The sequence below is a fragment of the Oryx dammah genome, unplaced genomic scaffold (assembly GCF_014754425.2).
Source record: "Oryx dammah isolate SB20612 unplaced genomic scaffold, SCBI_Odam_1.1 HiC_scaffold_3, whole genome shotgun sequence".
Taxonomy (NCBI): Eukaryota; Metazoa; Chordata; class Mammalia; order Artiodactyla; family Bovidae; genus Oryx; species Oryx dammah.
Window position 1 is genome coordinate 114,542,779 of NW_024070187.1, and position 26,791 is coordinate 114,569,569.

At 54.4% G+C, this 26,791-nt stretch overlaps 1 protein-coding gene across 1 annotated transcript; it reads left to right on the forward strand.

The window, feature by feature from the left end:
- Nucleotides 1–316: 316 nt before the first annotated feature.
- On the forward strand, nucleotides 317–26,184 carry TNIP2 (TNFAIP3 interacting protein 2). Its single transcript, XM_040237675.1, has 6 exons — nucleotides 317–699; nucleotides 22,403–22,690; nucleotides 24,102–24,191; nucleotides 24,538–24,786; nucleotides 25,001–25,120; nucleotides 25,555–26,184. Exons 1-6 carry the CDS (start codon nucleotides 421–423, stop codon nucleotides 25,816–25,818), a joined length of 1,290 nt encoding a protein of 429 aa, XP_040093609.1. The 5' UTR covers nucleotides 317–420; the 3' UTR covers nucleotides 25,819–26,184.
- The last annotated feature ends 607 nt before the right edge of the window (nucleotides 26,185–26,791 follow it).

Below are 26,791 nucleotides of genomic sequence, written 5' to 3' on the forward strand. Positions count from 1 at the left end.
AGCAGAGCCCAGATCTCCTCGGGGGCGGGGCCTGGCGGCTCGGCGGGGGCGGGACCAAGCTGTCCGTGGGGCGGGGTCTTGCGGCTCGGCGAGGGCGGGACCAAACTGCCCATGGGGGGCGGGGTCTTGCGCTTCGGCGGGAGGCGGGAGCACGTTGCTCGTGGGGGCGGGGCCTGGCCGCTCGGCGGGGGCGGGACCACGCTGTCCGCGGGGCGGGGTCCTGAGGCTCGGCGGGGGCGGGACCACGCTGCCCGCGGGGGGCGGGGCCTGCCTCTCGGCGCGGGGCGGGCCCGGGATCTCCGCGGAGGGCGGGGCGCGCCGGGAAAAGTTCCGGGAAGGTGGGCCGCCCCACTGCTCCCCAGGCCCAGACCCGGCACGGAAGTTGCCGGCGGTCCGCGCCTCCGGGCCAGGTCCGCAGCCATGTCGTCCGGGGATGCGGAGTCCGGGGGGCGGGAGGGCGCCCCGCGCGCGGCTGCCGCGCTTTGCGGCCTGTACCACGAGGCGGGGCAGCGGCTGAAGCGCCTGCAAGACCAGCTGGCGGCCCGGGACGCCCTCATCGCGCGCCTCCGCGCCCGGCTCGCCGCGCTCGAGGGGGACACGGCGCCGTCGCTCGTGGACGCGCTGCTGGAGCAGGTGGCGCGCTTCCGGGAGCAGCTGCGGCAGCGGGACGGCGGCGCCGCGGAGGCCGCGCTGCGCCAGGTGCGGGGCGGCGGGGCCAGGCTTCCCGCGGGCTCCCTGGGGGCGCGTGTCCCCGGACGGTGCGTGGTCTGCCGCGGCCGAGCCGCTGCGTCTGGGGTTCTGGGCGGTGCGCGCCGCGCGGGGTGTAAGGGCTGAGCGTCGAGCCGGGCTGCGCCGTGCGTGTGCGCGTTGGCTCTGAGGGGCTGTGCGTGCGTGTGCTGGCCTTTGAGGCGCCTGACCCTTGCTGCGTCTGCAGGAGCGCGTCTGCTCCCTCAGGTTCTGAGAGCTGTGTGCGCAGGGCTTCGTCTGGGGGTTGCGCGGCCCTGTCGGTCGGGAGGGGTGTTTGTCCTCTCTGATGATACGGGATGGATGTCGAGGTGGTCTGAGGGCTGTGTGCACGTTGGTGTGCGTGCGGCGTTGCCATGTGGGGCCTGAGGGGTGTGTGTCCGTGTCGGTTATGAAGGGCGTGTCTGTCCCAGGGTCGGGTCCGCGGGGAGGTTGCGACCATGTTGGGTTCTTGGTGCCGTGTGTGTGCGCGTGTCGTTTCTCAGGTGAGTGTGCCTTGGCTTCCGGGGGTGTGTGGCTCTATTGAGTCTGGCGGTTGTGTGTCCCGAAGCTTCTGAGGAGCGTGTGTGCCCATGTTGTGGGGTGCTTGCGCGTCCCTTGGGTTCTAAGGGACCTGTGCTCCTCTTAAGGGTTGTGTGGTTCCGAGGGTTTGCGCGTTTGCTTGTGCTGAGCCGTCTGCTCGCTGGTTGGCTTCTGAGGGATGTGTGTCCTGTGTGGCTCTGAGGCTTGTCCCTGTTGGGCCGAAAGCGTGGATCTGCCCATTTTGGTCCTGAAGGGTACGTGTGTCTGTGCTGGTTTTGAGGAGTGTGTGTTTCTGTGTTGGGTTCTGGAGGGTTCTGCTTTGAGAGGGTGTGTGCCTCTCGGATCTAAGGGTCGTTGCGTCCTTGCTGGTTCTCGGGTGTGAGTCAGGCTAGTTATCTGTTCCCACGTTGGGTCTGAGGACTGTGTCTCCCCGGCTCCGTTCTGAGAGGTGTTTGTGCTTCTGTGGATTCTAGAGGCTGTGTGTCTGTAGCAGCTCTGAGTGGTGTGTGTGTGGGTTTGGGGTGCTGGGTGTGTTCACCCCTGCTGGGGCTGAGATGTGTGTGCGCCTGTGCAGCGTCTGGGGGTGTGTCTGCTCCTGTGGTGGGTTCTGAAGGGTAATGCTCCCTGGTTGTGTTGAGGGCTGTGTGCCTGTGTTGTGTCTGAGGGTTATGTGCGCCCATATTAATTCTGAGGAGTATGTGGTTGTGTTGTTTTTAATTAACTTGTTTACAGTCTATTTTTAATTGGAGAATAATTGCTTCTGCCACAGGTCACGTGAGTCAGCCGTGGGGATACATATGTCCCCTTCCTCCTAGCCCACCCCATCCCCCCTCTCTAGGTTGTTACAGAGCATTGAATTTGAGCTGTGTTAGACAGCAACTTCCCATTGTGAATAGTGGCTGTCTGTTTCACACACTGTAATGTCTATGCCACTCTGAATCCATCCCGCTCTCCTTCCCCCTTTGTGTTGGTTGTGAGGTGTGTTTGTACATGCTGGTATCAGCGGTGTGTGTGTGTGACTAGGGTCTGCGGCTTGTGAGTCTGTTCTGAAGGGTTTGTCCCTATGTTGGGTTTTGATGGTTGTGTGTGTCCGTGTTGTGTCTGATGGGTGTGTGTTCATGGTGGGTCTGAGGCTCGTGTGTCCGTGTTGTGTCTGTCTCAGGAGTCTGCCTGTCTGTGTTGGGGGTGAGGGCTGTGTGTGTTGGCTCTGAAGGGCGTGTGCATTTGCTGGGTTCTGGGTGGAGTATTCCCATATGGGTCTGAGGAGTGTGTTTGTCTCTGCTGGTTTCTGAAGCGTATATGTCCTGCGTGGTGTGTGTGTCTGTGTGTGTGTTTTGGGTTCTGAGGGCGTGGGCGCTCGTTTGGGCTCTGGGAGGTGTGTGCGTGTGTTGGATTCTGTAGGGTGTCTTGTCTGTGATGGTTCTGAGGTCTGTGCGTGTGCCGGTACTGAATCTGACGGTTGTGTACTGGCTGAATTCACAGGGGTCTGCACCCATGTTGGGTCTGAGGGATGAGTGTGGGTGGTGTTTGTATCTGGAGTGTGTGTGCACATGAGAGGCTCTGTGTGTGTGTGTGTGTTCATGTTGAGTCCTGCGCTGTGTGTGCAGGCACTGGGCTGGGTGTGTGTGTAGCGCATGGCTGTAGGCTCCTCGCGTGTGTGGTTTGTGCTGGGTTCAGGGCCATGTGGACCCTAATGTCCTGGGTCTCTTTTAGCCTCCTTGTGAATGTGTCTTTTAGTAGCTACACCTCTGCTCTGCAGGGGGTGCTGCCAGAGTGGGGAGCTGCCAGAGTGTCTGAGAACAGGCTTAACCCCTTACTTTCCCACTTTCTTGTCTTTGTCATTGATATTATGTCTGTCTGCATGAAATATCATTAAATACTCAAATCAGGAGCAAGAGCAATGGTATTTTCCTACAACAGCTGTTTGGAACTGCCCCAGACCTTTTGGTGAGCTCCGATGTTATCCCATTTGGCGCATCTCTATTATCCAGGCTTTCCCAGTAAAGAATCTAGGCCTGCAAAAGAGAATTTTTACTGCCAGGCTTGGCCCTGCAGCCAAGAGTGAAAGACAGATGTGTGTGTTTTTTTTTTTTTAATAACAGTAATTTTGAATATCTGAGCATTTGAGGAAAGAATAAAGAATAAGACAGCCTCCGTAATGGCGCTGCAGGGGGATAACCAGTGTTAATCTCTTGGCATGCCTCTTCCCTGTTTTTCCCTTAACTGTAAGGTTTGTATACATTTGGCACGGTTGAATTCATGCTGTCTTCTACAGTTTTACTTAATATCATGTGTTTTACTGAAAGTTGTACTTTTGTTTCAGGTTTTCAGGGTTTGTTAACAAAAGAAACCAATCGCCACACACACAACAGCATGCTCGGTGGCTTCAGACACTGTTTCACTTTGTGAATCACAAGACTTCTTGAATCCTGGGGCCTAGCCAGACCTCCAGGGTCTCAGGAAATTCCAGGACCCTCTCCCTGGCTTATCTGAAGTGCCACTTGACTTGCTGGTAACAACTGGTGCGCTGGTGGGCAGGCACGTAATCCAGGCAGTGGCCAGGCAGGTCAGGAGCAGGTCCGGGGCTTGCCATTCTGCCTCTGAAGCCTGGACAAGCCTGTTTCCGCTTTAGTTCCCTAACATGATGTCAGGATTTTCTTGTCTGCATTGTTTTAAATGCCTTCGGGAGATAGGTGTCTTCCTCAGTCCAGCTTGCTCCCTCTTCCTGGGGAGGGTAGGTTGTAACTCACCGGGGCAGCAGGAAGTTTCGTGGTCTGCACCACTGACCTTATGTTGTGGACGCCAGGAGTAATAGGTGGGTGTAGAGGGGCGCCGAGCGCATCACTCCCGAGCGGGCTGCTGGTACCCGCCGGTGCTCAGCTGCCATGGCTTCCCAACGTCCCGTGGCCCCCAGCCTCTAACCAAAGCTCAGGTAGAATCAGGTCTGCAGTTCTAGTACTACTGGTCCTTTTACCTCTGACATGTGCGTTTTGTTTTAGGATTTTAAGTTATTTAAGGAGCAGTTAAATGATCTGGTGTCTTATGGAGTTACACATTTGTTGCTTACCTTACATATCTCTGGGGTTGGTCACAAGGCCCGAGGAAGAATGGAGAGGTTTACACCTCACAGAGGCCCTGGGGTCACTGAAGTGACTGTGCAGAGTGAAACCAATGAGAGGAATGGGTTAACTTGCTCGGGGAAGACCCGGAGGCTCACAGGTGCGGAAGGACGGCCAGGTGATCAGAGCGTCCGTGGGCAGGCTGCAGTTCCGTGGGGCCAGATGGGTCTTGAGAATTCTGACCTTTTTTGCCGCCACGGCAGGGTTCAGACCGTGCCTTACCTGTCACACGCGCTCTGGACGGATGGCTGTGCACAGCTCTCGCAGTGAAGGCCTTCTGCAGTAACGGCGCTGGCTCGCCCTTCAGCCTGTAGCTCCTCAGCCCCGGCTCTCCGCTGCCCTGGGCGCTGGCCTCGCGGGCCCTGCTTGGTCCTGGTGTATCAAGTTGCGCCTTGCCTTCTGCTGTGCTGTTGTGAGTGGGAGAGCGCGTGCTCTTTAAAATAGGTTATATTAGGTTTTGTGTATGTACCGGGTGTGTGTGTGTGTTGTTTTTTTTTTTTACCATCTGTCTCCATACCTCTTTTAAGCTTGTGCAGCAAACTCTGTGCCCATCAGACAGTAATTCCCACTTCCCTGTTTTGTCCCCTCCTCCACTGGCAACCACACTTTACTTTGTGATTTTGACTACTCTGGATGCCTCGTATAAATGGAATAGTACACTATTTATCTTTCTGTGACTAGTGTATTTCGCTTAGCATGACGTCCTCAAGGTTCATCCATGTTGTAACATCTGTCAGAATTTCCTTCCTTTTTTAAGGCTGAATAATACTCCATGTTTTGCTTTTGTCTGTTCTTCTCTTGATGGACACTTGAGTTTCTTCCATGTTTTAGCTCTTACAAATATCACTGCTGTTATGAACATAAGTGTGCAAATATCTCTTTGAGATCCTTATTTCAGTTCTTTTGGATCTTTATCCAGAAGTGGAATTGCTAAATTGCTGGATTGTGTGATACTTCTGTTTTTAATCTCTCGAGGGACTTCCATACTGGTTTTCCACGGTGGCGGCACCATTTTACATTCCCATGAACGGGGCAGAAGGGCTCCAGTTTCTCCGCGTCCTAACCAGCATTGCTATTTTCTGTTTTGTTAGTAGGCAGCCTAATAGGTGTGTGGTACTTTAGTACAAGGGCCTTGCTGGGGGCTCAGTGGTAAAGAATCCACCTGCCGTGCGGGAGTTGTGGGTTTGACCCTGGGTAGGGCAGATCCTCTGGAGAAGGAAACGGCAATCCGCTCCAGTATTCTTGCCTGGGACATCCCAGAGGAGCCTGGCGGGCTGCGGTCTGTGGGTTCACAAAGAGTTGGACGTGACTTAGCAACTAAACAACAACAACAGCTTAGTACAGAATTATTGCAGTTTTGGTTTGCAGTTCCTTTTAATGATAAGTGATGCTGAGCACCGTTTCCTGTGCTTGTTGGCATTTTCCTGCTTTCTTTGAGGAGCGCCAGGCCTTCTGCCCAGTTCTAAAGGCTCTCGCTTACTTGGTTGCGTCAGGTCTCAGCTGCGGCACGCGGGCCCTTTGCTCGTGACGCGTGGGCTCTCACGGCAGTGCTCAGGCTGCGGCGTGTGCAGGCTCAGCAGCTGCGGTACCCAGGCTCTCCGGCTGTGGCTCGTAGGCTTAGTTGCTCTGCGGTGGGGTCTTAGTTCCCCAACCAGGGATTGTACCTGCGTCCCCTGCATTGCAAGGTGGATTCTGAACCACGGGGCCACCAGGGAGGTCCTTGCCTGGTTTTGAACTGGGTTATTTTGTTGAATTTCAGGAGTACTCTATATATGCTAGATACTAATTCCTTAACAGATATATAATTTGCAAATATTTCGTCTCATTCTGTGGGGAAACAGTTGAAACTGGCTGACTTTATTTTTCTGGGCTCCACAATCACTGCAGATGGTGACTGCAGCCATGAAATTAAAAGACGCTTACTCCTTGGAAGGAAAGTTATGAGCAACCTAGACAGCATATTAAAAAGCAGAGACATTACTTTGCCAACAAGGGTCTGTCTAGTCAAGGCTATGGTTTTTCCAGTGGTCATGTATGGATGTGAGAGTTGGACTGTGAAGAAAGCTGAGCGCCGAAGAATTGATGCTTTTGAACTGTGGTGTTGGAGAAGACTCTTGAGAGTCCCTTGGACTGCAAGGAGATCCAACCAGTCCATCCTAAAGGAGATCAGCCCTGGGTGTTCATTGGAAGGACTGATGGTGAAGCTGAAGCTCCAATACTTTGGCCACCTGATGCGAAGAGTCGACTCATTGGAAAAGACCCCGATACTGGGAGGGATTGAGGGCAGGAGGAGAAGGGGACGACAGAGGATGAGATGGTTGGATGGCATCACCGACTCAATGGACATGGGTTTGGGTGGACTCCGGGAGTTGGTGAGGGACAGGTGCTGCAGTTCATGGGGTCACAGAGAGTCGGACACGACTGAGCAACTGAACCGAACATCTCATTCTGTAGATTGTCTTTTTGCTCCACAGATATTGTCTTTTCGCTCCACAGATATTGTCTTTTCGTGTGCAAAATTTCTAAACTTTCATTTTAAAAATTGCCTATTTGTCTGGGTTTTCTTTTGCTACCTGTGCCTTGGATGCCATAACCAAGAAATCCCTGTCAGAGGCAACGTTATGAAATTTCTGCCCTGTGTTTCTTCTAAGAGTTTTATAGTTTAAGGTGTTAGGTTTAAGTCTTTGGTCCATTTTGAGCCAATGTTCCTGTCTTCAAGCACTGTCTGTCTGTTTTTGGCCGCAGCAGGATTTTGCTGCTGTGCGCCGCTCTGGCTGTGGTGAGCGGACCTCTCGTCACGGCGCCTTCTCGTGGAGTGAGGGCTCCAGGGTGCGCAGGCTTCAGCGGCTGTGGTGAGAGGGCTCAGTTGCTCCGCATTTTGTGAGTTCTTCCCAGACCAGGGATCGAGCCTCTGCCCTCTACAGTGGCACGTGGATTCTTAACCACTGGCCCACCACGGAAGTCCTCGTGTATGGTTTTAGATAAAGGTCCAGCTTCATTCTTTGGCAAGCAGATATCTGGTTTTCCTAGCACCATTTTTTGAAAAGACTGTCCTTCCCATTGAAAGGTCCTAGTGCCCTTCTCAACCCGTCTGTCAGGCGGGGGTCTATTTCTGGGCTCTGTGTTGTTTTTTTGGTCTATATGTTTGTCTTTATGTCAGTGCTCACTGCTTTCATTACTGTAGCTTTTAATAAGTTCTGAAATCAGGAAGTGTTCTTCTTTTTTTAAATATTGCTTTGGCTATTTGGGGTACTTTCAGATTACATATGAATTTTAGGATCAGTTTTTCTATTTCTGCAAAAAAAAAAAAATCATTGAGATTTCTCAGTTTTTGTCTGGTCTGCACAGCTCGCAGGTTCCAAAGCTCCAAAGAATAGCAGGCAGAGATAAGAAAGCCTTCCTCAGTGATCAATGCAAGGAAATAGAGGAAAACAATAGAATGGGAAAGACTAGAGATCTCTTCAAGAAAATTAGAGATACCAAGGGAACATTTCATGCAAAGATGGGCTTGATAAAGGACAGAAATGGTCTGGACCTAACAGAAGCAGAAGATATTAAGAAGAGGTGGCAAGAATACACAGAAGAACTGTACAAAAAAGATCTTCATGACCCAGATAACCATGACGGTGTGATCACTCACCTAGAGCCAGACATTCTGGAGTGGGAAGTCAAGTGGGCCTTAGGACGTATCACTACGAACAAAGCTAGTGGAGGTGATGGAATTCCAGTTGAGCTATTTCAAATCCTGAAAGATGATGCTGTGAAAGTGCTGCACTCAATATGCCAGCAAATTCGGAAAATTCAGCAGTGACCACAGGACTGTAAAAGGTCAGTTTTCAGTCCAGTCTCAAAGAAAGGCAATGCCAAAGAATGCTCAAACTACCGCACAATTGCTCTCGTCTTACACCCTAGCAAAGTAATGCTCAAAATTCTCCGCGCCAGGCTTCAGCAATACGTGAACCGTGAACTTCCTGATGTTCAAGCTGGATTTAGAAAAGACAGTGAAAGTGAAAGTCACTCAGTTGTGTCCAACTCTTTGCAACCCCATGGACTATAGAGTCCATGGAATTCTCCAGGCCAGAATACTGGAGTGGGTAGCCTTTCCCTTGTCCAGGGAATCTTCCCAACCTAGGGATCGAACCCCGGTCTCCCTCATTGATGCTAGATTCTTTGCCAGCTGAGCCGCAGGGAAAGCCCAGGAATACTGGACTGGGTAGCCAGTGGCTCTTCCCGACCCAGGAATTGAACTGGGATCTCCTGCATTGCAGGCGGACTCTTTATCAACAGAGCTATCAGGGAAGCCAGAAAAGGCAGAGGAGCCAGAGATCAAATTGCCGCCATCCTTCGGATCATAGAAGCAAGAGAGTTCCAGAAAAACATCTGCTTTATTGACTGCGCCAAAGGCTTTGACTGTGTGGATCACAACAAACTGGAAGATTCTTGAAGAGATGGGAATACCAGACCACCTTCCCTGCCTCCTGAGAAATCTGAGAAATCATGTGAAATGCTGGGCTGGATGAAGCACAAACTGGAATTAGGATTTCCGGGAGAAATATCAATAACCTCAGATATGCAGATGATACCACCCTTATGGCAGAAAGTGAAGAGGAACTAAAGAGCCTCTTGATGAAAGTGAAAGAAGGGAGTGTAAAAGCTGGCTTAAAGCTCAGCATTCAAAAAGCAAAGATTATGGCATCCAGTCCTTCACTTCATGGCAAACAAACGGGGAAACAATGGAAACAGTGACAGAGTTTACTTTTTTGGGCTCCCAAATCACTGCAGATGGTGACTGCAGCCATGAAATTAAAAGACACCTGCTCCTTGGAAGGAAAGCTCTGACAAACCTAGACAGCTTATTAAAAAGCAGAGACATCACTTTGCCAACAAAGGTCTGGATAGTCACAGCTATGATTTTTCCAGTAGTCATGTATGGATGTGAGAGTTGGACCATGAAGAAGGCTGAATGCCAAACAATTGATGCTTTTGAACTGTGGTGCTGGAGAAAACCCTTGAGAGCCCCTTGGACAGCAAGGAGATCCAACCAGTCCATCCTAAAGGAGATCAGTCCTGAATATTCACTGGAAGGACTGATGCTGAAGCTCCAACACTTTGGCCACCTGATGCAAAGAACTGACTCATTTGAAAAGACCCTGATGCTGAGAAAGATTGAAAGCAGGAGGAGAAGGGGACGACAGAGGATGAGATGCCTGGATGGCTTCACTGACTTGATGGACATGAGTTTGAAAAGCTCCAAGTGTTGGTGATGGACAGGGAAGCCTGGCGTGCTGCAGTCCATGGGGTTGAAAAGAGTCCGACACAACTGCATGACTGAGCTGAACTGCACAGCTTGTGGGATCTTAGTTCGCTGGCCAGGAACTGAACCCAGTCCACAGGAGTGAGAACACTTGAGTCCTAACCGCTGGATTTTCAGGGGATTCCCTGGCATTTTGATAGAGGTCACATTGACTTTGTAGATCACGTTGAATAATATTGACATCTTATCAAGATTAAATTTTATTATCCTTGAACATTGGATATATTTCCATTTATTTATGTCATCTTTAATTTTTGGGGGGGACATGCTGTGTGCCATGTGGGATCTTAGTTTCCGATCAAACCTATACCCCCTGCAACGGGAGAGGGAGTCTTAACCGCTGGACCACCCTGGAAGTTCTTCTTTAATTTCTTTCAGTAATATTTTATACTTTTCATCGTACAAGTCTTTCACCTCTTTAAAATTAATTCCTAAGTATTTTATTCTTTTTGATGCTGTTTTAAATAGAATTGGCTTTGTAATCCCCCCCCTCCCCCCAGAAGGCTGAGCGCTGAAGAATTGATGCTTTTGAACTGTGGTGTTGGAGAAGACTCTTGAGAGTCTCTTGGACTGCAAGGAGGTCCAACCAGCCCATCCTAAAGGAAATCAACCCTGAATATTCATTGGAAGGACAGATACTGAAGTTGAAGCTCCAATACTTTGGCCACCTGATGCGAAGAGCCAACTCACTAGAAAAGACCCTGATGCTGGGAAAGATTGAGGGCAAGAGGAGAAGGGGATGACAGAGGATGAGACGGTTGGATGGCGTCATGGACTCAACAGACGTCGGTCGAGCAAACTCTGGGAGATGGTTGTGAAGAGGTGGACATAATGTTGCCACTGAACAGCAACATGGTGTTCGCTGTGGGTTTTTCTCTGGTTTTTGTTAGGCGGAGGTAGTTTCCTTTTGTTCCTATTTGTTGCGTGTTTTTATTATGAAAGTGTTGAATTTTGTCAAAAGCTTTTTTGCATCACTTGATACGATCATATGTTTTCTTCCCCTTCCTTCTGGTAATGTAGTTTGTTACATTGATCAATTCCTTCCTCCTTCCCTTCCTTTTTTTGATGAAATATGTTTGTGAACGTAACCACAGCAGAGTAGTGTTATTACCTAAATCTACATGTAACAAATGTGGTGAGAAATGTTGTGATTAGAAAAGATTAATAACAGCACTTTCATTTCATTGCACGGGATTGATGCTGTCACAGATAGAAAGCAAACATGAACACACAGTTGTGTTTTATGCTCCTCGGAAGACCTCGTTCTCCTGTTGTTATTGTTTACTAGATATTGATCAACAGTTATCTAATTGTCTTCAGATAAGAGTGTGTGGGCTTGGAGGAGGGCATGGCAGCCCACTCCAGTGTTCTTGCCTGGAGAAGCCCGTGGACAGAAGAGCCTGGTGGGCCGCAGTCCATGGGGTCACAAAGAATGAGACACGGCTGAGAGAGCATGCGTGCACATACTTTATGGAGAATTTTTGCATCAGTGTTCATAAGGGATATTAGATTGTTGCTTTCTTGTTTCTTTGTCTGGCTGCTGACCTCACAGAATAAGTTAGGAAATGTTCCCTCCTCTTCAGTTTTTTGGAAGAGTTTGGGAGGAATTGGTATTATTAATATTTCTTGTTTAAATACTGGATAGAATTCACTGATAAAATCTTCATTGTCAAGCCTCTTTTCTTTTTTTGTAGGGAGATATTTTTAAATAATGTGTTTCTGGCTGGCTGGGTCTTGGTTGCTGTGCGGGCCTTTCTCTGGCTGGGGGAGCGGGGGCTGCTCTACCGCGGTGCGCGGGCTTCTCTTGAGGAGCATGGATGTTAGGCACGTGGGCGTCAGTAGTTGGCATTCCCGGGCTCTGGAGCATAGGCTCATAGTTGCGGTGCACAGGCTAGGTTGCTCTGCAGCATCTGGGATCTTCCCTGATCAGGGATCGAACCTGTGTCTCCTGCACTGACACGTGGATTGACCACTGAGCCACTGGGGAGGCCCTGTGGGCAGATCTTTGATTACTGATTCGCTCTCCTTATTATGGATGTGAGAGCTGGGCTGTGAAGAAGGCTGAGCGCCGAAGTACTGATGCTTTTGAACTGTGGTGTTGGAGAAGACTCTTGAGAGTCCCTTGGACTGCAAGGAGATCCAACCAGTCCATTCTGAAGGAGATCAGCCCTGGGATTTCTTTGGAAGGACTGATGCTAAAGCTGAAACTCCAGTACCATGGCCACCTCATGCGAAGAGTTGACTCATTGGAAAAGACTCTGATGCTGGGAAGGATTGGGGGCAGGAGGAGAAGGGGACGACAGAGGATGAGATGGCTGGATGGTATCACTGACTTGATGGACGTGAGTCTGAGTGAACTCCGGGAGATGGTGATGGACAGGGAGGCCTGGCGTGCTGCGATTCATGGGGTCGCAAAGAGTCGGACACGACTGAGCGACTGAACTGAACTGACTCCTTACTATTGATAGTTAGATATCTGTTGAGTTCTTGTTTGTCTGTGATTTGGTCTTGGTAGAAATTGTGTTTTTAAGAATTTGTTTCATCTAGCTTATCTAATTTGCTGGTTTATAGTTGTTCATAGTACTAATTTGTAATCATGTTTATTTTCACAGAATTGGTAGTAATATCTCTACTTACATGGCTGATTTTAGTAATTAGTGTTGTCTTTCTTTTTATAATCTGTCTAAGCTAAAGTTAATCCATTTTGCTGATCTTTCTGAAGAGCTAACTTTTGGTTTCATTGATTTCTCTCATTGTGTTTCTGTTCTCTATCTCGTTTATCTGTGCCCTACTCTTTATTTTCCTAGCTTTGGATTTAGTTTGTTCTTTCTTTTCTAGTTCCTTAACGTGTAAAGTTACATTGCTGATTGGAGATCTTTGTAAGTTTATTGTTGTTCACCCACTAAGTCATGTCCAACTCTTTGCGACCCCATCGACTGTAGCACACCAGGCTTCCCTGTCCTTCACCATCTCCTGGAGTTTGCTCAGACTCATGTCCATTGACTCGATGATGCCGTCCAATCGTCTCATCCTCTGGTGTCCCTTTCTCTTCCTGCCCTCAACCTTTCCCAGCATTAGGGTTTTTTCCCAGTGAGTTGGCTCTTCGCATCGGGTGGCCAAAGTATTGGAGCTTCAGCATCAGTCCTTCCAATGAATATTCAGGGTTGATTTCCTTTAGGATTGACTGGTTTGATCTCTTTGCTGTCCAAAGGACTCTTAAGAGCTCTCCAGCAGCACAGTTCAAAACCATCAATTCTTCGGCTCTCAGCCTTCTCTATGGCCCAGCTCTCACATTTGTACACAACTATTGAAGAAACCATAGCTTTGACTATACACCCACCATAGAGCTGCCTGCTGGGTGATCCACAAACTGGAGAACAATTATACCAAAGAGGTTCTCATTCTCACACTGTTGCAAAAGTTCTAGGGGCCACAACAGACTTCCCAACCTGGCGATCTGGCAAAGGGCCTGGCATCCCAGGGAATCCGGTCTTGAAGTCAGCGGGATGTGATTACAGAACTTCCAAAGGACTGGGGAAACAGACAAAACCTGTGTGCACCAGGACCCAGGAGAAAGGGGCCGTGATCCCACAGGAGCCTGAGCCAGACTTGCCTGGGAGTGTGTGAGAGTCTCTGGCAGAGGCATGCGTCGGCAGTGGCCAGCTGTGTGCCCAGGGGCACTGGCAGCGGCAGTCCTGGGGGGTGCGGCCTGCTGGCCTCAGTCCTCTTGGTGGAGGTCACCGTTACCCCTACCGTAGAGCCTGTAGCCTGCAATAGAGGTGGCTACTCTAGGATTGGACCACCTCAGGCCAAACTACAGGGAAGAAGCGCAGCCCTGCTGGATTAAAGCTGAGCATGGCCCTGCCCACCAGAGCAGGACCCGGTTTTCCCTATAGCCAGTCTCTCCCACCAGGAAGCTTGCACAAGCCTTTCATCCTTCTCCATCAGCGGGCAGACAGAATGAAAACCACAGTCACGGAAAACTAACCAAACCGACCACACGGACCGCAGCTTTGTCTAACTCAGTGGAACCGTAAGCCGTGCGGTGTAGAGTCGCGCAAGATGGACGGGTCGTGGTAGAGAGTTTTGACAAAATGTGGTCCATTGGAGAAGGGAATGGCAAACCACTTCAGCGTTCTTGCCTGGGAAACCCCATGGACAGTGTGAAAAGGCGAAAAGGTACGACACTGCAAGATGGACGCCCCGGGTTGGTAGGTGCCTAGCATGTTCCTGGAGAAGAGCAGAGAAATAGCTCCAGAAGGAACGAAAAGGCTGAGCCAAAGTGCAAACGCCCAGTTGCGGATGTGTCTGGTGGTGAAACTGAAGTCCAGTGCTGTGAAGAAAAAGATTGCAGGGGAGCCAGGGATATCAGGTCCATGAATCAAGGTAAATTGATTTACCTTGGTCAAACAAGAGTTGGCAAGAGTGAAATCGACATGTTAAGAATTAGTACACTAAAATGGATGACAGCGGGCGACCTTAACTCAGGCGACCATTACATCTCCTACTGCGGGCAGGGTCCCATAGGAGAAATGGAGTAGCCTCACAGTCAACAAGACAGTCCGAAATGCAGTACTTGGGTGCACTCTCAAAAACAACAGAGTGATCTTGGTTTGTTTCCAAGGCAAACCATTTAATATCACAGTAATCCAGGTCTATGCCCCAGCCACTAACGCTGAAGAAGCTGAAGTTGAATGGTTCTATGAAGACCTACAAGACCTTCCAGAACTAACACCAAAAAAAAGATGTCCTTTTTATCATAGGGGACTGGAATGCAAAAGTAGGAAGTCAAGAGATAACTGGAGTAACAGGCAAGTTTGGCCTTGGAGTACAATATGAAGCAGGGCAAAGGCTAACAGAGAACGCACTGGTCATAGCAAACACCCTCTTCCAACAACACGAGAAAAGACTCTACATGTGGACATCACCAGATGGTCAATACTGAAATCAGAATGATTATATTATTTGCAGTCAAAGATGAAGGAGCTCCACACAGTCAGCAAAAATAAGACCAGGAGCTGACTGTGGCTCACATAAGGAGTTTCTTATTGTAAAATTCAGACTTAAATTGAAGAAAGTAGGGAAGACCACTCGCCCATTCAGGTATGACTTAAATCAAATTTCTTACGATTATACAATAGAAATTTGACAAATAGATTCAAGAGCTTGGATCTGATAGACAGAGTGTGTGAAGAACTATGGACGGAGGTTTTTGACATTGCACAGGAGGCAGGGATCAAAACCATCCCCAAGAAGAAGAAATTCTACAAGGCAAAATGGTTGTCTGAGGAGGCCTTACAAATAGCTGAGAAAAGAAGAGAAATAAAAGGCAAAGAAGAAAAGGAAAGCCATCCGAATGCTCAATTCTAAGACTAGCAAGAGAGAGAAGAAAGCCTTAAGGGAACAACGCAAAGAAATACAGGAAAGCAAGAGGATGGGAAAGACTAGAGATTTCTCCAAGAAAAGCAGGAACAGCAAGGGAACATTTCATGCACAGGTGGCACAATAACGGGCAGAAACAGTATGGGCCTAACAGGCAGAAGAGGTGGCAAGCATGCACAGAACTACACAAGAGAGGTCTTCACGACCCAGGGAACCATGACAGTGTGATCACCCACCTAGAGCCAGACACCCTGGAATGCGAAGTCAGGTGGGCCTCGGGAAGCAGTGCTGCGAATAAGGCTAGTAGGTAGAGGGGATCGATTTCTGCTGAGCTATTTTAGATTCTAAAAGATGCTGTGAAAGTGCTGCACTCAATATGTCTAAATTTGGAAGACTCAGCGTTGGCCACAGGACTGAAAAAGGTCAGGTTTCATTCCAATCCCAAAGAAGGGCAATGCCAAAGAATGCTCAAACTACCACACAGTTGCACTCATCTCACATTGAGCAAGATAATGCTCAAAATCCTTCAAGCCAGTCTTCAACAGTACGTGAACCAAGAACTTCAGGTGTAGAAGATGGACTTAGGAAAGGCAGAGGAACCAGAAATCAAATTGCCAGCATCAATTGGATCATAGGAAAAAGCAAAGCAATTCCAGAAAAACATCTGCTTCATTGACTATGCAAAAGCCTTTGACTGTGGATCATTCTTCAAGAGATGGGAATACCAGACCATCTTACCTGCTTCCTGAAAAAGCTGTATGCAGGTCAAGGAGCAACAGTTAGAACCGGATATAGAACAATGGACTGGTTCCAAATTGGGAAAAGAGTACATCAAGGCTGTATATTGTCACCCTGCTTATTTAACTTATATGCAGAGTACATCATGTGAAATGCTGGGCTGGAAGAAGCACAAGCTGGAATCAAGATTGCTGGGAGAAATATCAACAACCTCAGATATGCAGATGATACCACCCTTATGGCAGAAAGCAAAGAGGAACTAAAAAGCCTCTTGATGAAAGAGGAGAGTGAAAAAGCTGGCTTAAAACTCAACATTCAAAAAACTAAGATCATGGCATCCGGTCCCATCACTTCATGGCAAATAGATGGGGAAACAATGGAAACGAGAGACTTTATTTTTTTGAGCTCCAAAATCACTGCAGATGGTGATTGCAGCCATGAAATTAAAAGACAGTTGCTCCTTGGAAGAAAAGCTATGACCAACCTAGACAGCATATTAAAAAGCAGAGACATTACTTTGCTGACAAAGGTTCCTGTAGTCAAAGCTATGGTTGTTCCAGTAGTCATGTATGGATGTGAGAGTTGGACCATAAAGAAGGCTTGAGCGCTGAAGCATTGATGCTTTTGAACTGTGGTGTTGGAGAAGACTCTCGACTCCATTGGACTGCAGGGAAATCCAACCAGTCCATCCTGAAGGAAATTAGTCCTGAATATTCATTGGAAGGACTGATCCTGAAGCCGAAGCTCCAATACTTTGGCTATCTCATGTGAAGAACTGACTCACTGTTTCCAGTGTTTTCAGACCCTGATGCTGGGAAAGATTGAAGGCAGGAGGAGAAGAGGGTGGCAGAGGATGAGATGGTTGGATGGCATCTTCGACTCGGTGGACGTGCGTTTGAGCAAGCTCTGGGAGATGGTGAGGGACAGGGAGGCCTGGCGTGCTGCTGTCCATGGGGTTGCAGAGTCGGAAACACCTGAGCGACTGAGACCTTGCTTGGAAGTACGGCTTTTGCAGGTGTGATAAAGTGAGGTCCTCCTGGACTAGGGTGGGCCCTAATCCAGTGCCTGGTATCCTCATAAGACAGCCCGTGAAGATGGAGGCGGAGACGGGGTGATGCGTGCAGTTTCTAACGGTGGTTACGAACCGGACGAGGACATGTAGCCAGATGGGCCAGCGTGTCTCCCACTTCAGAGCAACCAGTGCTGGAACCTGGGGGCTGCAGGGGCCCGGGGTCTGCACGCGGCTGTGGGGCGGCAGGTCAGGCGGCCCTTGGCGGGTGGGAGCAGCCTGCAGGGGCCTGCCTCGTTGCTCCGGCACCGGCTGGCCCCTGGCGGTGAGGCTGTCAGTGTGGCAATTCTGCGCGCGAGCTGGGTGGGTCCTTCTGGCCTTTGTTCACGGCTGTGCTGGCTCTTCGGCGCTCCGGCCTGTCTCTCCGGCGCAGCGTGGGGGCCTCTCGCTCGGTGGCTCCTTGGCCTGGAGCTCAGGTTCGGAGCGAGTGGGCTTCAGGCGTTGCAGCCCTTGGGCTCGGCTGGTCCAGGCACGTGGGGGTCTTTTCCACGGGTCAGGCCCGTGTCCCCTGCACTGACAGATTCTTAACCCGTGGACCACCAGGGACGCCAGAGCTGAGACATTTCTAAACTGCTGTTTGAAAGAAGAGTTTTAAGACAAAACAGAAAGCCAGCGCACCCTTCAGATGCACAGTCCTCCCCCAGCTGGCCAGGTGCGGTCGTTCTGGGTCTGTGTTGCCAACAGGTGGAGAAGGGGCCCCGGTCCTGGTGGCGGCACCCCTGGCCTTCTTCGCAGACACTCCTCGCCTCCTGGGACGGGTGCGGCGAGGAGTGTCTTTGGGAAGCCCCACGAGCCCCTGAAGCCGGGGACCTCCTGCCGTGCTGTTGCTCGGCCTGTCTCCATCTGAGCAGCTCAGGACGCTTGCAGATGAGGTGCTGCCCGAAGTTCTCCGGCCTCACAGAGGACGCGAGGGGGCGGCGGGAGGTGGAGGCAGAGGCCGGGGCGGCCGGTCGCTGCCTTCCCGGTCACTCACCCCCGTGAGCCTTAGAAGCCGGCCCCACGGGGCCTGGCCTGCACTGGTGTTGCGTGCAGACTTCCGTCTGCATTCACACAGTGCGTATTTGTATATGGATATTGGTACCTTTCACACACACAGCACGTGTTTACCCTGAGTACTCTTCCGTATCAGATACAGACAAGGACAGAGGTGCTGCTGCCGAAGCCGCAGCTGCTGACCTGAGCAGCTTTTCAGGGAGGTGACCGCCCACAGGACGGGGCTCTGTGCTCTCAGTGATTCCTCCAGATTTGGTTTTGAGCCACTGGGAGGGGGAGTTGGTGCAGCTTGGGTGCGCGTGCCCGTCCGTCCCCCGGCAGTGACAGGGTCCCCGCAGGGCTGTGCTGCTGGACAGGGAGATGCGCCCGGGGAGGCTGGGCCATGCTGGCCCGGGTCTGTGTCCCCTGGAGGGAGGCCTCCTGCCGTATTTCCCATAGGAAGGCACAGGACAGGGCCTTGCAGGCTGTGGGCCTTCAGAAGTGGCCAGTGTTTAAGGAACACAGCGAGGCCCAGCACCGGGTCTGGGTTTGTGCCTTTAGGTTCCGTGCCGCTGGAACAGTCTGCAGGGGCAGCCTGCCCTCCCATCGAGGGGGAGGGGCTTCCCTGGTGGCTCAGAGTTAAAGCCTCGGCCTGCAGTGCGGCAGACCTGGGTTCGATCCCTGGATCGGGAAGATCCCCGGGAGAAGGAAATGGCACCCACTCCAGTGTTCTTGCCTGGAGAATCCCATGGACGGAGGAGCCTGGTGGGCTGCAGTCCACAGGGTTGCAAAGAGTCGGACGCGACTGAGTGACTTCACTTTCACTTTTGGCTAAGAAGGCTGTAGTTGGCTCTTATTGCCCTATCTGGATGGGGCTCACCCAGACCAAGTGCCTTGGCAGCAGCTGGCAGCCTCAGCTGTGTGGACGGGCTCAGAAGGCCTTGGACAGGGCCTGCAGGGCCGGCCTGGTGCTGGAGGGCCGTGTGCCGGGAGGAGGTTCTGATGCCTGCTGGCCAGGTCCAGAGAGAGGCCTCTTTTCCTCCTTCAGCCCAGGAGTGAGGTCATCAGGGCCCAAAGGAAGGACGAAGTAGTGGCCTTCCAGGAACGGGCCTCGCCCAGCTTGGCTGTGATGCCCGTGAGGTCAGAGGGCAGTGAGGCGCGATGGGCTGATGGCGCGCCGGCGCCGGACACCTTTGGGCGAGGTCCCCGCTGATGAGGGTGATCTGCTGGTGCTTGTCACGCCCGTTGTCGCCCGTCCTGATTTCCTGTCCACCTGGCGCTGGGCATGGCCCGCGTGCCAGGGCCTGACCTCGCTTCCTCGCCTGCCGCCCTCAGGAGTGCATCCCTGTCGTGGAACCAGGGCCCAGGGAAGCGTCTTCCCCGAGGCCTTTCCTAAGGGAGCCAGGCCGGCTGATTCTTCTAACGGGGTTTCCCTTCCTTCTTGTCTTTCTGGTCACTTCTAGAGCAAAGTCTGAGGAAAGCGGGGAAAAGAGTGCTCTTAAAATTCCCTGAGGGGGACTCTGGTGGCCCAGTGGTTAGCACCCTGTGCTTTCACTGCCAGGGCCTGGGTTCAATCCCTGGTCGGGAAACAGATCCTGTGAGCTGCGTGAGAAAACTTCCTCGAGAGAAAGAGGACGAGGCTTTCAGGGTATTTCTGGTCACCTGGTTAGCGCGCTGCCGTCACGGACTGGGCTCATCCGTGGATGGGGCGTGACCGATGCTCACGGATGTGGGTTTGGGCCCAGGGAGGGACCCAGAGCCTGGCCATGCCCCTGAGCCCCCCAGTTGTTTAATTTTGTTGAGGTATAGCTGATTTACAGTGTTTCATTCATTCTGCTATACAGCAAAGTGAGTCAGTTATACTATACATATAAAGCTGCGTATGTATACATACGTGTGTGTGTCAGTCACTCAGCTGTGTCCAACTCCTTGCGACCCCATAAACTGTGGACAGGCCCCTCTGTCCATGGGATTTCCTGGGCGACAGTACCAGAGTGGGTTGCCGTGCCCTCCTCCAGGGGCTCTTCCTGGCCCAGGGATCGAGCCCAGGTCTCCTGCATTGCAGGCGATCCCTTACCGCCTGAGCCACCAGGGGGGCCCACACGTGTGTATGCGTGCGTGTAGTGTGTGCTCTTTTTCGTACTCTTCCCCGTGTGGTTTATCACAGGATGCTGAGTACAGTTCCCTGTGCTCTACAGTAGGGCCTTGCTGGTTCCTTCTCTAATTGTTCGAATCTCCTAATCCCAAACTCCCACCCCAGCCCTCCTGCTCGCCCTGCCCCTTGGCAGCCGTAGGAGCGCCCTCTGCTCCTGTGTGGCGGGTGGAGCCACGTGTAAGTGAGAGACGGTCTTGTTCTTTCTGACTTTCGTGTGATAGCCTCTAGGTCCATCCCGTCAGCTCTTTTTCTCAATCTTTTATTTGGCTGTGCTGGGTCTCAGTTGTAGCATGTGGTATCTAGCTCCCTGGCAAGGAATGGAGCCCAGGCCCCTGCACTGGGAGCTTGGAGTCCCAGCCACTGGACCAGCAGGGAAATCCCCACAATTACCTCCTGACCCCAGGCTTGGGCAGGCCCAGCCGTGAGCCTTCTAGGGATGCACCCCGCGGCTGTGTTCGCCGGAGGGCACGCCAGCTGGAGGTGTGTGCTCGGCCAGCCTGCACTCTGGGTGAAGCTCCAGGCTGTAGTTGAGAAGAGCAGACAGGCTGTGCGCTGCTGTGGGACACAGCATTTTACCAAGGAGCAGAAAAGCGGGGCACCAGGACAGTGCTGTCAGACCCCCGAGTGTAAAATACACGTGCCACAGGCGCGTGCCAGCACCCTGGCGAGACCCCTGGCCAGGTTGTGAGCAGGGCTTGCCTCTGAAGAGTGTAGCAGCCTGCTGGGGCTGCCATTTATTTACTTCTGTGTGTTTGAAGCTTTGAGAACCATGCACGTTTTTGCTTTGTTCTAAAGCACTTAGGAGAGTGCTCGTTGAGGGTTGTGCCCCTTGGCGGGGAGGTTCTGGGTCCCTCGTGTGAGTGTGAGCGGAGCGCCGAAGCTCCCCGCCACGGCCCCCGTGTGCGGAGGCCCCACCCTGGCTCTCCAGAAGCCGTTTTCCCCCATGTAGGGTGGATGGGCTCCTCCTCCTGCACCTCCCCTGCATGCTCGTTACGGTGGGCATTACTCTGAAAGTGGGACAGCACAGAACCGAGGGCAGAACCCAGCTGGGGGCGCTGATAGCCAGCGGCATCTGAAGGACGTTGGTCGGGGATACTAGCTTCCCAGAGCTGCTCTAACATCAGCTGGGTGGCCTAAGGCAATAATAGACAGGCTTCCTGGGGGCGCTGGTGGTAAAGAACCCACCTGCCAACGCGGGAGATGCAAGAGACTTGGGCTGGATCCCTGGGTCAGGAAGATCCCTGGAGGAGCGCATGGCACCCCACTGCAGTACCCTTGCCTGGAGAATCCCATGCACAGAGGAGCCTGGCGGCTGCCGTCCATACAGCCTCAGAGCTGGGCGTGAGCGAGCACACACAACACAAAGGCAACAATACTTGCTCTTCGCTGCTCTGAAGGCCAGAAGCCCCGAGGCAGGGTGTGGGGGCGGGTCCTTCTCTTCAGCGTCCAGTGGCTGCTGGCACCCTGGCGTCCTCTGGCTTGTGGACACAGCACTCTAGCCTCTGCCTTTGGCCACATGCGGCCTCCTCTGTGTGTCCACACTTGCCTCTTGTGAGGATACTGGACGTTGGATTCGGGTCCATCAGATCTAGCGTGCCTTCATCTTAACTAGTTACATCCTCACGGACTGAACAGCTGTCTGGAAACAGCTAAATGAAGCTGTTCCCAGGTGTCGGGGTGAGAACGTGGGCATGGCTTTGGGGGCTGCCCACCTCGGGGGAGTTTCTGCCCTTTCTTTCAAGAGGTTTGGGATTGCCACACTTACTAATTTGATGATGTAAAATCTAACATTATGAGTTTGCTCTTGAAAACAGAATTTTAGATGAAGTTTCAGATAGAACTTTTGGGGCTGACAACTCCTGAGTTAGCCATCCATCCAGAAGCCAGCCTCCGCCAAGAATGAACGTGTTTGTAACATGTGGATGGGCGTCTGTGCCTGTCTTCTGCTTTGTGAACGTTTATTTCTGATGTTGCTTCTTTCAGTCAGATCAGTTCCGTTTAGTTGCTCAGTCATTTCTGACTCTTTGCGACCCGACCCAATGGACTGCGGCACCCCAGGCCTCCCTGTCCATCACCAAGTCCTGGAGCTTGCGCAAACTCATGTCCATCAAGTCAGTGATGCCATCCAAGCATCTCATCCTCTGTCGTCCCCTTCTCCTCCACCTTCAGTCTTTCCCAGCATCAGGGTCTTTTCCAGTGAGTCAGTTCTTCACATCAGGTGGCCAAAGTCCTGGAGTTTCAGCTTCAGGATCAGTCCTTCCGATGAATACTCAGGACTGATCTCCTTTAGGATGGACTGGTTGCATCTCCTTGCAGTCCAAGGGACTCTTAAGAGTCTTCTCCAGCACCACGGTCAGATCAGTTGTGCTTTTAAATCTTCCCCTTAGGAAATCGAGAGACTCTCGGAGCAGCTGGAGGAGAAGGAGCGGGAGGCGCGGCAGCTCCTGAGCCAGCCTGGGCTCGAGCGAGAGAAAGAGGTGGCCCTGCTGCGGAGGAGTGTGGCCGAGAAGGAGCGGGCCCGGGCTGCCAGCCACGTCCTGTGTCGCTCCCTGGCCGACGAGACCCACCAGCTGCGGCGGACCCTGGCTGCCACGGCCCACATGTGCCAGCACCTGGCCAAGTGTCTGGATGAACGCCAGGGGGGACAGGGGGCTGCAGGGGAGCAGAGCCCCGAGGTAGGCCCTGGGGCAGCAGGCCTCGCTTGGCCTCGGGGAGGGCCTCGCCCGCCCTTCTGGGGATTTCCTCTGGGCCTGCAGACTGTCCAGGAGAGCAGACCCGCGGCTGCCCCCGGGCCCAGTGGGGAGGTGGCCCTGTGGCCTCTCCAGCCTCCAGGAAGCAGCAGAGCCGGGGCAGGAGGGGTGTCCTGAGCAAGGCTGCCGCATGCAGTGCCGGGGCCTCTGTGTGGGCAGCGCTGGCCCAGGGTGCCTCCGGTCGGGTGGCTGTCAGCTCCAGCGCAGCCTGGCCCCGCTGGGGCCTCGGGCCTGGGCAGGGAGGACGCAGGGCCCCGCTTGGCACAGTGCCCCCTGAATGGCACTACTTGGGACGGGGCCCGCGGGGGGAGAGCAGTGCGGGTGCAGGGGAGCGGGTGGGTTTCAGCATCAGGAAGCCCCCACCTGAGAAATCGGGGCTCCTCCGGGGGCTGTCGGGAGCGGGGCCTGCGGGGTCATGGCGGTGCAGGGGGCTGTGACAGTTTGATCGAGAACCGCGCCCTGTGATGTAGGGCTGTTGGGAAGAGCCCTGCAGTCCTCTTGCAGCCGCTCGGCCATGCGTCGGGGAGGGCCTCGGTCTGAGAATCCCACGAAAAGGGAACCTCAGAAAGAAGAGGGCACATTTGAGAAACCAGAGCGCTCTCCGGGCAGGCCGTGGACTCGTATGATTCTGAGTCACGGGGCCCTTTCTCTCTGGGGATCTGAAAGCTGGTGATGGTTGGCCTGGGCCGAGGCTCTAAGCTGGCGTCACTTCTCAGCGCTGGTCTTGGCCGAGTCAGCGGGGTTTCCCGAGCCCGCAAGGTTAGCACAGGCAGTTTCTTTGTCATTCGAGGGGAATTCTCACACTAATGTCACCGCCATCCATCCACTCTTAAATGACGGAACTTCTGATGGCCTTTCGGTTAAGCCCCGCCCACCCTGCTGGGACTGGGTCAGCGCGCGTGGGCTTGTAGATGTGAATCCCACCAGCCTCGCCATGCCTGGGGAGGTTGCAGACAGTCAGCCCCTGAAGCTGACCGTGGTCATCTCGGACTTGACACCCAGCGGGAGGGAAAGCAGGCCGAAGGAGGGGCCTGCTCCTGGCAGCCGTGGGCCCTGGGCCGGGAAGGTCTCTGGTCACAGCGAGCTCGGCTTCCTGCCCCCCGCTCCACCCTGGCCCCAGCCCTGTGACGCTGGGCGTCTCGGGCGTGGAGACGGTGTGAGGCTTGGCCCCCGCGTGGGGTGGGCTTGGCCGGGGCCAGGACCACCCTCCCCTCTGGGAGTGCCTGTCCTTTCCTGTCTCCGTTGCACCTGCTGCAGGGCGGCTGCAGGGCCGTCTGCGACTCGGTGCCCTCACGGAAGGTGCAGTCACACGGGGTCTGGTCCCTTTCTCATGCAGCCCGAGTGTGCGGACGGGGGCGCCTCTGTGCACGCGGTGGTTGAGAAGTTACGGGAGGAGAACCGGGTGCTGAGGCAGAAAGTGACTCACGTGAGTGTCTGAGATCGCACTTGGGCCGAGCGCCCTCCACGGACTCTGGGTGAGGGGCCTCCCCTCGCTGTGCCCAGGGGTTCCCCCTGCCCTGAGGTCACTTCGGCTGATACACAGGGTCCCCAAAGTCCCGACATTTTTGCCCAAAAGGACGTGTTGAGCACGTCTGGTTGTCCTCCACCCCTACATTAATTCGCGTGCTGCTAAATGAGGTGCAGGGATCAGTGTCAATCCAGCCGTCACCGTGTCCGGGTGCTCCCCCCCGCCCAGAGTGGGCGCCGCCGGCCTCCGCGTGGGGACGGGCCTCGTGTTCCGGGCGGGCTCGAGGGCGCTTTCCGGCCCCCAGGTGGAGGACCTCAACGCTAGGTGGCAGCGCTACGACGCCAGCAGGGACGAGTACGTGAGGGGGCTCCACGCGCAGCTGAAGGGCCTGCAAGTCCCCCTGGAGCCCGAGCTGATGCGGAAGGAGGTTTCCCGGCTCAACGCGCAGTTGGAGGAGAAGATGGATGACTGTGCGGAGGCGCGGCGGGAGCTGGCGGCGGCGAGGAGCGCGCGGGACGCGGCGCTGGAGCGCGTGCAGATGCTGGAGCAGCAGGTGCGGCCGCGCCGAGGTCGCCGGGGGGCGGGGCCGCCGCCTCCTGACGGGGTAGGGGCGGGGCCGCTCCTTCTCCTGACGCTGGGGGCGTGGCTTCCTCCTGACGCGGGGCGGGGCCGCCTGACGGGGTGGGGGCGGGGCTTCCTCGTCCTGATGCGGGGGCGGGGCCGCCGCCGCCGCCACCGCCGCCTGACGCGGGCCCCTCCTCTTGCAGATTCTTGCCTACAAGGACGACTTCGCGTCGGAGAGGGCCGACAGGGAGCGGGCGCAGAGCCGCATCCACGAGCTGGAGGAGCGGGTGGCCTCGCTGCAGCGCCAGGTGACCAGGAGACAGGTACAGCCGGGGTCTCCTCGGGCCCGGGGTGGGGGTCGTCTTCGTTTCTCTCTCACGCATTTCGAGCTCTCCTGAGGCTGCCAAGACCTCGGTTCCGCTCCAGGCAGGGCCGCCGTGCCCAGTGCCCGGAAACCTCCGGGTGGCACGTGTGTGCGCGTGGAGGGTGGCGTCCGCCGGCCTGGCCTGGCCTCGTGCCCCGACTGGGAGCTCCTGCACGCGGCCCCTCCGTGCTGCGTGGTGGGGTGGCCCCCACGTGGGCCTCTTCCCTCGTGGGCATGGGCGGGAGGGCCGGACCGCTCAGTCGTCCCTGGCACGTCCTCGTTCGGGCCTCGACACCAGGCAGAGCAAAGGTGCGGGTCCTGCACAGCGATGGACGTGGCTCCAGACGCTGGAGCCGAGACCAGCCCTGGGAGCGGACTCCTGCCTTTTCCTAGGATTCTCGTGAGCCAGTCTCCGGCCGGATTCACCCAGGGAGCAGGTCTCCCAGGTATTTAGAGACCGACGCTTCGGAGCCTGTGGCAGCCGGTGGCCGGAGGCCTGGGATGGGATCCCAGTGGCTGGACCTCCCCGCCGAGGGCGGGTGCTCAGGAGCGACCCAGAGAGGCCAGGGGGACCTGCAGTGCCCCCACTGTCTGCAGTGCTTCAGCGACGAGCAAGGCGAGGAGCTCTTCAGGCATGTGGCCGAGTGCTGCCAGTGAGCCCGGTGGCCCGTGGTGGGCGCGCCCCGCATCGCGATCGGGGGCCCCCAGCACAGGCTGGGGGTGCTTCTGAGCCTCCGTCTCGGCCACTCTTGGGTCAGCGAGAACTTGCGGTGGGGCTGGCGGCAGGGGTAGGGGTTGGAGCTTCCAGCGTGGAGCTGGTCTCCCAAGCGGCCAGGCCGAGGCCACGAGTGGACGGCCATGGGCGGACTCGCTGGCCAGCACGGGGCTTTGCCCCCCCGGGAGTCGTGGAGCCGCGCTCTGAGCTGCATTGAGACACGCTGCGCTGCACTGGTGTTCGCCACACCCCCGGAAGTTGGGCACGTGATTATGTCACAATTCTGTAATAAAGGGACTTGTTCAGTGGCTGCCCCGAGTGTGTGTTGGGGACTGGGGCGCGGGGGCCTGGCCGCACTTCCACCTGGGCCGGAGGTAGCTGCTGAGGAGATAGACACGCCTGGGGACTGTCGTCTGTCGGGGCCTCCCAGAACCTTGTGGTCCAGCCCAGACGGAAGTCGAGGATGGGCTGAGTGCAGAGGAGAGCCCCGTCACCCTGCTGTCTGTCCGGAGAGCCAGGCCAGGGGTTCCTCTCGCGCTCAGTGTGGGCGGGGAGGCGGCACAGCAGCAGGGGACACGGCTGGGATATGACCCCCCCAGCCACTGGCCCCGCCTGAAGGGCCCCCCCGCCTGCACTCCCCCCACCGCCGCCTGCAGCAGGTGTCGCCATGCGGGTGCACACGGCCTCTTTCTCCGGTTCTGCCTTCTTCCAAGGGGAGTTGAGGCGTCAATCCCTCTGTGGGATTCCCCACGCCCTGAGGAATCCACAAGCCTGACTGGAAGCCGTCCGTCTCGAGTGTCACAGGGAGCCTCCGTCCTCAGGAGCTGGGGACTTGGCAGACACCCAAGCGCTTCTTGGAGAGAAAGGAGCCACAGGAGGGGACCCCTCAGATCCTTGGCTGACCCTGAACCGGGC

Bases quoted from the DNA above. Each gene is read 5' to 3' on its own strand.
- TNIP2 (XM_040237675.1), top strand. From the start codon at position 421: ATGTCGTCCGGGGATGCGGAGTCCGGGGGGCGGGAGGGCGCCCCGCGC. The intron at 24,192-24,537 runs GTGAGTGTCTGA...TCCGGCCCCCAG, and splicing joins TGAGGCAGAAAGTGACTCAC to GTGGAGGACCTCAACGCTAG. The intron at 25,121-25,554 runs GTACAGCCGGGG...GCCTTTTCCTAG, and splicing joins GCCAGGTGACCAGGAGACAG to GATTCTCGTGAGCCAGTCTC.